Raw genomic sequence first — 12,192 nt, forward strand, 5'->3', positions numbered from 1 at the left:
ATTTTATATATATGTATATTTAAAATTGTAAATATTATGTTGTTGTACAGAGTGTAATTTTGTATATATTATGTTTTTTTAAATTGTTATTTAGAACTTTTAGCAAAAACTATTATATTACTACTACTATATATTATGTTTTATAGTGTGTGTAATTGTATTTATTTAAAATTGTAAATATGTCTGTAATTACTGACTTATATTAATTTAAACATAGTGATGTTCAGTATATTATTTCTAATTATTTTTAACAAACTTTTTATCCTGGGTAGTATTTTAAAAAATATATTTGAGTTTTTACTAGTGACAATTAAGTAGTTTGGTTAGGATTACGAAAGAATTTATATAAAAGTTGTGCAACAAGACCGTAGAGTAATTGCGCCGTTGGGCGACTGCCGAAGTGCCGACTGGCCACTGGCGTACAGTTGTGGCGTATGCGCACTGCGCGCGTGAACTTTGAAAGAAGGGGAATCGGTTTGTTGCGACTCACGAGCTCGGCTTCGGGCGTCATCGCCGTGTTCATTAAAGACGTTTGGAGGGAGAAATTAGGGTTCAGCGTCGCTAATGCCGTCAGTCGTGATGCGCGAAAAGTGATTATTCTCTCGTGGAATAGAGTATAGATGTCAGGAGACAGTTACTGGCTGGTTTAATATGTGTCGTGAAGTGTGTTCAAGTTTTGTTCAAAAACGACCAAAAATGATGGGAACTGTCACAAAGCTAATACAGATTGATAAGGCAAGATTTGCCGGAAAAAGAAAATATAATCGTGGCAGGTTCTTAATGGTGATCAACCCGCTTCATCGGAAGACAGTGATGTTGAACTACACAACGGTAGAAACCACGGACGAAGAGTCGATGGACCTTGGGTTTTCTTCGAAGAGACAAAAAAACACATTACTACCAATTATTCTACGAGAGTGTGAAGCTGGCTCTGTTATTCATTCAGACGAGTGGGCAGCCTATAGATGTTTGAAAGATAATGGATATATTCACAACACTGTTAATCACCAGCAAAACAACGTTGATCCTTTGACGAAAGCTCACACCCAGAGCATAGAGAGATCATGGTTGGATGCAAAAACAAAAATCATGAAAACGATGAGAGGCACAACCATGCAACTTTTGCAATCGCATCTCGACCACTAGTGTTAGAAAGTTGCAAGAAAAGAAGAACCCAATTTATTTATTACATTTTTGAGGGATATTAAAGCGGTTTATCGTTAAGGTTTTTATACATAAAATTATTTTTAATATTTTTTACATAATTTTTAATTTTCTTAGTAAGATTATTTTGCTTTTAATAAAAATATTTTTGATTTATGACATTGCGTATTGTATTCATTTACATACCATTATTTCCTGTCAGAAGTCGCGTATGAGCGCGGCGCTCATTCCGTTATTAGTTTAGCTACCACTGGTTTCAATTTAAATTTCAAATTGTTGAAAACTACGTATACCTTATGTTATCTTATCTAGGCACTTTTCTATAAATAAAATAACCCAGTCCATAGTCTTGTGTTGAAATGACAATAGATTAAACTTGTCAGTTCTGATAAAGTGAGCGGCGCGCTCATACGCGACTGTTGGTGTATGCATTTTTCTCGTATAGTTTTTTTATAATTTCGCGTTATAATGTCTGATAATATACAAAATGTGTGTAATTGGTTAGATGAAACTGAAGAAAATAATTTATTATATGATTCTGATGACACTGACGCTGATCCGGATTTTGTATGTACAAATACGCACAATGAAATTGATTCTGAGTCGGATACAGATGTTGATGTACACATAAATCCGTCTTCATCTAGAAGAAATAATGCCTCAGTTGCATCAAGATCGCGATCTAGAAGTCCACTCATACGAAACAATTTTAGTTACTATTTAGGTAAAGATAAAGTGACAAAATGGTATAAAGAAAGTTGTACTCCAAGTAATAGTCGTACACTTCGACGTAATATAGTGTTACATTTACCCGGTGTAAAAAGAGTGGCAAGAGACGCAAAATCTATTATTGATTGTTGGAAGCTATTTTTTCCAGATATGGTCATTGATGAAATAGTAAAATGTACTAATATTTATTTGACTAAGATTCGTACAAATTTTCAACGGGAGAGAGATTGCCTAGATACGACTAGAGAGGAAATAAAAGCGTTGTTTGGGCTTCTGTACTTGGCAGGTGTTTTACGAAGCAACCATTTGAATTTGAAAGATCTTTGGTCAGACGATCCTTTATCTCCCGAATATTTTCGTGCTGTCATGTCCCTAAAACGGGTTTATCTGTTGCTTCGTGCACTCAGATTCGATGATATAAATACAAGAACTGAAAGAAAAATGTATGACAAACTAGCCGCCATCCGAATGATATTCGATGGATTTGTACAACGTTGTCAGGCTGTATATACTGTTGGGGAAAACTGCACTATCGATGAAATGCTCGAAGGATTTAGAGGCAGGTGTAGTTTTCGTCAGTATATCCCGAACAAGCCAAATAAGTATGGCATAAAAATTCAAGCATTGGTGGATTCACGTACTTTTTTTACTTCTAACATGGAGGTATATGTAGGAACACAGCCTGGCGGCCCATTCAAATTTGAAAATAAGCCATCAAGTATTGTAAAAAGGATGATAACTCCAATTTCTAAAACTGGTCGAAATATCACAATAGATAACTGGTACACTTCCATACCATTGGTAAATGAGTTGCTTGAAAATCATAATTTGACAACTGTTGGAACTCTACGCAAAAATAAAAAATAAATCCCACCTTGCTTTTTAGATACTAAACGTAGGGAAAAAAATTCAACTTTATTTGGATATAGTAAAAATCTAATGATTACGTCGTACGTGCATCGTAAAAACAAAAATGTCGTATTGGTATCTAGTATGCATGATCAAGGCGTTATAGATACAGATTCTGGTGACCAAAATAAACCCGAGATTATTACCTTTTACAACTCTACAAAAGGCGGAGTAGATGTTGTTGACGAATTGAAGGGAGAATATTCTGTTTCTAGAGTAAGCTGTAGATGGCCATTGACAATATTTTTCTCTCTAATGAATATTGCGGGAATCAATAGCCAAATAATTTATCGGGAAAATACTGGCAATGTTATAACTCGTCGAAATTATCTTAGAAGTTTGGGTCAAGAACTTACTAAAGAATTTATGATCAACCGACTTGATATGCCAACATTGAGTATTCAACTTCGAAATACAATTATGAAGATAACAGGAATAAAGAAACAGCCAACACAGCCTGAACAGCATGGAGCAGTGAAAGAACGATTGAAATGTGCATATTGTCCAAAAAATAAAAATCGAAAAACAATGGTGAGTATTGCATGAAATATAATAATAAGCTTTGTAAATAATGAATTCAAAAATATATTTTATGTTAGGTATGCTGTGAGGTATGCAATAACCGTATTTGTAAAGAGCATACAAGTACTCTTTGCAAATCATGTCGAACGGGATCAGAAGAAAAATCCGATTCAGAATAAAAATAACTGATATGTATATACATTATTTTTTTTATTTTTCATCTCCAAGTATTATTATTTTTTAAAACTGTAACTATAATTAATTATTATGTATGTATTGTAACTACCATTTATTAATTATAAATAAACAAAGTGATCCTAATTAATTATTCATAATAAAATCCTCATTTACAGTTCGATTTACAACATTAACTAGTAAAAACTAGGAAAGTGAGCGCCGCGCTCATACGCGCCTAACTGTGTTACAAATATACACGCGCCTACTGACGGGTTAATAAACTAAAAATTTAAATATTTGATTATTATTTTAATTTGGTTATTTATTTACAAACTACTATTACTATTTACTGTGTATTATAAGTGTGCGGTCTACATAATATGTAGACCGCATATCTGAGCATAAAAATGTCGGTAGACCGCATATCTGAGCAGAAAAATGTCGGTAGACCACATATCCGAGCAGCACCATTTTTTTAGAGTGCATTCAATAGGCGTAACCAGTTTCTTAAGTTGAGATGCCTGGATTAAAATTTTTTATACCAAATACTTTTTAATTAGATTATTATTTCTTATTTCTTATGGTGTTTACAACTGACTTTGCTGACTATTCGTTTATATGAAACATTATACTTTTTTATATTGTAGACAAAAATAAAGTTAATACTATAGTGCAGCCAGAGAAAAGTGAGCGTGACCTTTACGCCCCTGGTGGTGTATTTAAGCGTAATCGCATACAATTGTGGAAGCCCAGATGAAATTCGGCCACCCGGAGCACTGGTATCGCGGCTCACTTTTTGCGGGCCGTAATATAATATGTTTATCAATACCTATATCTATATCTATATCTATACTACTATATAAAATGAAGTCGCTTTTTTTTGTTTGAGATAAACTCCGAAACTACTTATTCAATCGTCGTGCAATTTTTTTTAAATTAAAGAGGACATCAGGGAGAAGGTTTAAGGCGAAAATTTAGTCCGATAAAGTTAATAAATAATTAGTTATTATTAATTAAAATAAATGTGTAAATTGTATACCTATACTTTTTTTAGTAAGAAATAGTCGGTAGCTGAAAATAAATAACAGTCAAACTTGACAACCACAGATATAGGTATAGATTTCCGTATTTATTTTAACATCGCCCCGTACGCTGATATTATTATTTTCGTTGTATGCAGTGTGTAATAGTTTTATATCGTTTTCGGTATAAAACGTCTTTTCTCGATTTTGATGGTTTAATCATTTAAAGCCGTAATTGATTTTTACTACTTTCATTTTTTAAAATGCCCAGACGAATGTTAAACATTGGTCGATCCCAGAATGATGCCAAAAGAATGAGTGTAGTACGTAGAGAACGACAGTCAATTAATGATGATGTTGTTAACGACAGAGATTCATGGTCGAGAAAAAATTATTCTGCTATAAACTATAACGGTGGATTACAAAAATAACCCATTAGTTTTTATAGAAAATCCTACAATAGTTTGCCAGTTTTGTTCTGCTCTGAGATGGGGAGACGAATGCTAAACCATAGGCGTGTTTACGGGAGGGGCCGGGTGGGCACTGGCCCCCCCGGCCGATTGTGACTCCAACAAAATCATGCCAGGATAAAAAAAAAAATCGTGTGGTGTGTACCCTGCATTACCTATAGATTTTGATTGTAATTTTTTTAGTTACGCATTTATGAATTGTGATTATAATTTATTATCAGATAATATTATCATCAATTCTTTATAACTACATAACATAGTACAAGGTACAACTTACTGTTGTGCCCATTTACCAGGTCTTGCGCTGTGGTATCCATAGACATAATAGAATTATGTCTATGGTGTTATCACAGATTATATAACATTTTATCTAACCATTGATAATAAGTTTTTATCAGATAAAAATATCCAATTATCGATTATCATTTCAAAAATGTGTTTAGAAATTTCAAATTTTACGATTTGTTAAAATAGTTAATAGTTAAAGTTTGTTAATAGTTTTACAATTTCCATCTTATTTACCTTGTGTACTTAATACCAATTTATAATGGATGGAAAAAAAAATAGTTTGTTCAAGTATTTTAAACAGGTTGATACAAATAAAGGTAAGTACCTATATGGTTAAATTATTAACCAACCCTGATTATTATTTTATTTTTAATACTGTGTTTGTTTTTTACTATCTAAATATAATAGTGCATCAAACCAGTCATGAACTTCAGAGTTCCACAACTGATGTTTCAACTGATTCAAGTTTAATTAAATCAGTACCTTTGATCATCTCTTCAACAAGTAACAGTGTGTCAGGTACATACATAAGTCTATTATTTTAAAAATAATGAAAAAAAATCATTTTTAATAATCCTATGCTTTTTTCTGTCTAAATATAATAGTGCAGCAAACTGGTCATGAACTTCAGAGTTCCACAACTGATGTTTCAATTGGTTCAAGTTTAATTAAATCAGTACCTTTGATCATCTCTTCAACAAGTAACAGTGTGTCAGGTACCTACATTAGTCTATTATTTTAAAAAAAATAAAAAATAAATCATTGTTAATAATCCTATGTTGTATCAGTATTTTGGGCTGTTTATGTTAGTTATTTAGAGAAATCAAATGCCTACGGCAGTAAGCATATTTAGTCAATGACATTGACTCAATGTTCTTGTAGTTTTTTTTGTAATTATTTAAATTATTATCTAAGACAACATTTTCAAAAGTATCAATTAGATTAAAATTCTAATAAAAATTTTACAATTTGTTTTTTTAATTTTTTGGTATCAACATTAACATTGCCTGTGGTATTATTAAAATATTAACATGTTAAATACACATTCTATTGGTGATTAAGATTATAATTATATTTGACCTTTATTACTTGTTTATTTATGTTAATGTTTTTAAATGTTTTAATATTGTATTGTTCATTACTTTCTTCTATTATTTTGTATATCTTTTATAACTGTATGTATACTTATGTTGATTTATTATACTACTGTATTTGAGCCTCCCAGGCGTTAATTCAATAAATTCAATAAATTAATCATTGTTTTTATTTTATTGTATAAATCATTAACAGTATTTTTTTCTAAATGTTATAAAAATTAATTTTTTGAATGTTTGTTTCAAAACATTTACGTACAAACAGCAAACTAATGTAATACTAAATATTAGTCTTTATCTCTGAATGTAGACCTACTTATAGTATTTGGTTTTGACCAAATATTACCATACAGACAACTAGTCAATTCAACATGTAAGTGAAATATAGTTTAATATAGTTTAGTCAATTTAGTTGTACAATGTTCATGTTTTTAATGCCTAGATTATAAAAAGTTTAATCTTTGCTTAGTAGTTTAGAATTTTTATGTAGTCATTCTGATTAGGAGGTTATTCTAAATATTTGAATGAATAAAATTTATCTATAGATCCTGATGATCCAGTGAATAATGTTCCAATTTCTCAAGTAGAGCGAAAAATTAGAATTATCCGTGGTCCTTGTCAACCAAAACTTAATATGTACCCTCGTACAAAGTTTGGAGAAAAGCAACGTAGCTTCAATAGTTCCTGGTATGATCAGTTTAAATGGCTTGAGTACAGTTTAACAGCAGATAGAGCTTTTTGTTTTCCATGTCGGTTATTTAATAATTCATCCGGTATTAATGTTGGTCATGCAGAAGTAAATTATTCCAAAGTTGGGTTCAATAATTGGAAAAATGCCACAAGCAAATTTAGAGAGCATCAATTAACCAAGACTCACTTGAATAGTACTAACTCATTAACAGATTTTTTACAATCTAAGCCTATCGACATAATTTTAGATGAAAATAATGAACAAATTCGATCACAAAAAGAAATACAAAGATTGAAAAATAGACAAATAATGAATCGTCTAATAGACATAACTCTTTGCTTGGGAATCGGAGGACGTCCATTTCGTGGAAAAAATGAAAAGGATAGTAGTTTTAACAAGGGTTTATTTAAAGATATTGTAACACTTTTATCAAAGTATGATCCAGTACTAAAATCTCATCTAGATTCAGGACCAAAAAATTCTTCTTATTGTAGCAATCTAATTCAAAATGACTTAATATTATCAGTTAGTAATGTTATTAAAAATCAGTTTAGAGAAAAAATAAGAAATCAAAAAATATCAATTATTGCTGATGAGACGAGTGATATAGGTCACCACGAACAGCTCTCGGTTGTTATACGATATTTTGATAATTTCAAGAAATATCCAGTAGAACAATTCATTTGTATGAAAAGAATTATGTCGATTGACTCTGAAACTATTTTCAACACACTACAGGATGTTATCAGTGAGTATGATATAAAATGGGAATCAGTTGTTTCTATGTACTTTGATGGGGCAGCAACAATGTCTGGCAGTTTATCGGGGGTTCAAGCGAGAATTAAAGAGAAAAATGAAAAATCGTTATTTGTTCATTGCTATGGACATTGTTTAAATTTAATTTTAGTAGATTCAGTTGGAAGAGAAAATAAGGTAACATTCAATTTTTTTGGAAATATTCAAGTCATATACTCATTTGTCGAAGGGAGTTGTACTAGACATGCTATTTTGGAAAAAATAGCAAGTAATATCAATATAAAACTGAAAACATTAAAGTCAGTATCTACGACTAGATGGGCTTGCCGCGCCGAAGCTGTGAGTGCTGTTAAAAAAAATTACGCAGCATTATTAATTGCAATAGCTGAAATTTGTGACAATACTAGACAAGCCGACATAAGAGTCAAGGGGTTAGGAATCTTACATCAAATGAAAACATTTGAATTTATATTTTCTATGCAGATGTTAGATCCTATTTTAAATTTAGTGTTAAAGGTAAGCACATACTTGCAATCTCCAGATTTAAATTTGTTGACAGCTGTTAACTTGGTTACCTCCCTCAAACATTCACTATTATCGTTAAGAAATACTGAAAGCGAGTTTCAAAATATTTTTAAAGAGAGCGTTAACATGTGTGAAATTAATGATATTCAAATACCGGATGTCAAAAAGAGAAAAGTATCTTCTAAAATTGACAATTCTCGCGACACTCAACATTTTATGAACAGTAAAGAGCAAGAAATGAAGATATGTGTATATTTACCTTTGCTAGATAAGATGATTAATGGTATAGAGGTCAGATTTAGTCAAGAAACATTAACTTTAATAAATAGTATTGGCCACTTAGTAGAACTAGAAACTAACCACGATGATATGACAATTTTGTGCAAAACCTTTGATTTGAAGCAAAATGAGATGGAAGCTGAAATTCGTTTAATTAAACAAAGTGATCCAAATCCAAAAGGAAAAAACTGTGGCGAGTGGATTAAGTGGCTTGCAGTTTATGGTAGAGAGGATTTATTTTCAAATGTATTCAAAGCCTTTAAAATATTCGTAACTATACCAGTTACAAGTTGTTCGTGTGAACGAACATTTTCCAAACTAAGTTTTATAAAAACTAAACTGAGGAGCACCATGAATCAAGATCGCCTGGATGGTTTATTAACCATCAGTATCGAGCAAGAATTGGCAAGAAGTATTAACTTTGATGATGTCATTGAGACTTTTAAAGTATTAAAACCATATGATAGACGAATGGATTTATAATAAGCACTTTATTTCAATAAATTATATCAACAATTTATTATGTATCTGTTTTTAATTTAGTTTTAAATATATTTTTATTGTTTTGACAATAGTTATACTTTTTTAACATAATTAAAAAATATTCCTACCATTGTGAATCTTATAACATGAAAAATTAATGTTTCTTCATGTCTAAAAAAAAAATAGGTCTCACAATTTAAAAATGTGTTGTGCCCCCTCGGCTACCAAAGTCTGAACACGCCTATGTGCTAAACCTTATGTTGCTCTAATGTCAAAGTAAAATTAGATGATATAATTATACCACCAGAACCATTGAATTCCCTTCTTAAAGGAAGTCACACAAAACATAAACAATTCACACGCGATATTCGCTATTACAACAATGCTTTCCAAATGACTTCATACAGAACTCAGAAGCAGCAGGTAGTTCATAAAGGTTTTATGCCTAGGTACCTTTAAAGAACAGGGAAGTAGCCGTTATAATTACAGGACAACAATTCAACTAAAGAGACATTGTACTGCGATGTTGTGATGACAATCTTCAAATAATTTCTGAATTGCACCGATCCTTAGGACAGTCTTCAATATCCATTAATGTTCCCCTACAGTGAAGATGGATACTCGATAGATATCCCTCAAGTTTATTCTGTTACTAGAGTTCCTACACAAAAAAAAGTTTCATGTATGAACTATTATTGCTATCGCATAATGGAACGCCAGAACAATTCAAACCATTTACTTAGATATGGCATGTTATTTAACAATATATAATTGATCAGTATGCCAAAATCGAATCTGAGCATTTGGCGTTTATAAGACACAATCAAAAGGCATTACGTGCTGAAAGTTATATTCAATTACAGGGCGCATTGCGCTCCAATGAACAAAGCAATAACATTGGACAATTAGTTATATTGCAATCAAGTTTTACGGGGGGGTATCTTCATGAAAAAACACAATCAATTACGCCTTTAAATGATTAAACCAGCCAACAATCAACAGTTAATAAAATAACAATCAAAATCGAGAAAAGACGTGTTATACCGAAAATGATATAAAACTATTACACAGTGCATACAACGAAAATAATATCAGCGTACGGGGCGATGTTAAAATAAATACGGAAATCTATACCTATATCTGTGGTTGTCAAGTTTGATTGTTATTTATTTTCAGCTACCGACTATTTCTTACTAAAAAAAGTATAGGTATACAATTTACACATTTATTTTAATTAATAATAACTAATTATTTATTTACTTTATCGGACTAAATTGTCGCCTTAAACCTTCTCAATGATGTCCTCTTTAATTTAAAAAAAAATTGCACGACAATTGAATAAGTAGTTTCGGAGTTTATCCCGAACAAAAAAAAGCGACTTCATTTTATATAGTAGTATACATCAGTGAAGTGCTAACATAATAATAGTAATAATTATAATAGACAATAATACCAACACTTACAATTTAATAATGTTTTTCGTTTTTTTTCCTTACGCGGAGGTTGTATCTGGATGACTTTGTATATAGGGTGTCCCAGCAGAAGCGCTCATTTTAAAAATTCCAGGATTTATTTTGTTCTTGAGTTAACAGAACTGTTCCAATGTTTTTCTTATTTTATAACATCCCCAATTTGTCATCAAAGAGCAGTTTTTTGCATTCGTGGTAATGGAGAGGTTCAAAGTCGAACAACGTGTAACAATAGTCACACAGTCTTGCACTATGGCTACGTTTTCTGGCGATCGAATGTCATCTGATGAGCTGCTTTCTTGTCCACAACAGAACTACTTTTCTCGAATTTTTCTAGCAAACGATTGAAGTCTCTCGCGAAGACGCATTGTTTCGTCCGAAGCTTTTGCAACGTCTCCGCGACACACTCTCCACACTTGTAGTGCGTTTTCACTATTGCAAACATTGTTCAATTCTGAACCTCTTCATGACGACGAATGCCAAAAAATGCTTTGTGATGACAAATGGGGGATGTTATAAAATAAGAAAAACATTGGAACAGGGCTGTCAACCCAAAAACAAAATAATCCCTTCGTTTTTAATCCCTGTGCTGTTCTGCTGGGACACCCTATATATATATATATATAAAAAAAAAAAAATGTTTCATTATAATTTCTTTAAAAGGAATATATGGAATATATGTCCACTTAATAAAATAATATTTTTGTACCCAAGCTGAATTTAGAGTTTTCTAATGAATGAAGAAAGGAAAAGAATCGAAGAGAATATTATATGAGAGGATTAAAAGAGTTATGGAATAGAATTAAGTATTATTATTTATGATATAATATATAAATTGTAGAAAATATAATTTTTTACCTAAATACCAAACAATTCTAGGGGGCTGAATCCCGCCCAAGCCCACACATTACAATTTTTTGTTAATTTATTTATAAATGTATCCAGCTTAATATGTGTGAACATGCTCCGTTTAACATTAATACCAATTGGAACGTTAAAAATGGTTATAGCCTATAGGCAAATCGACAACGATGTTTCAATTATTTTGTACCTCATTAATGTCACTAGGGTCTTTTAGAATTAAATTTCTTTAAGACGTTGGACTTGCTTCAACTATATCTTCTCAGTTTTAGCCTGGTGAATTTTATGACATTAAATTGTTCAACATTAGTGTCTTATACGAAGACGCAAATGCACGGAATGATGGATTATTTGAGCTGACACTCTGTACAAATTATAAATCTTTGAAAATCTAAAATCAAACAATTAAAAATAATATCAACATATATATAAATTCATCATATTATTATATTTATTATATTATTTTATAGTAATTTGAGGATGCATTGTACAAATATTGATGTTGTTTAGCTGTGATAGCCAGTTTAAATAAACATGGTTGTATCCTAACTATTTCACTGGTAATTAATAAATAAAGGTAATGTAAAATATATAGAATAAAACAAATAATATTTTGCTAGTGGACTGTATAAATTTTATTGCATATAAGTAGGAAAATATGATGTACACGAGAACACCTTAGATACTATGTTAGTCCTACCCAATAATAATACAAATAATAAATAATAATTGATCAACAAATCACAAACGTGA

At 31.2% G+C, this 12,192-nt stretch overlaps 1 protein-coding gene across 1 annotated transcript; it reads left to right on the forward strand.

Moving 5' to 3' along the window:
• Window positions 1-5,540: 5,540 nt before the first annotated feature.
• LOC111037382 (zinc finger MYM-type protein 1-like) lies at window positions 5,541-9,109 on the forward strand. Its single transcript, XM_022319923.1, has 6 exons — window positions 5,541-5,598; window positions 5,690-5,800; window positions 5,887-5,982; window positions 6,070-6,120; window positions 6,921-7,591; window positions 7,727-9,109. Exons 1-6 carry the CDS (start codon window positions 5,541-5,543, stop codon window positions 9,107-9,109), a joined length of 2,370 nt encoding a protein of 789 aa, XP_022175615.1.
• Window positions 9,110-12,192: the final 3,083 nt, after the last annotated feature.

Source organism: Myzus persicae, unplaced genomic scaffold (assembly GCF_001856785.1).
Source record: "Myzus persicae strain clone G006 unplaced genomic scaffold, MPER_G0061.0, whole genome shotgun sequence".
Lineage (NCBI taxonomy): Eukaryota > Metazoa > Arthropoda > Insecta > Hemiptera > Aphididae > Myzus > Myzus persicae.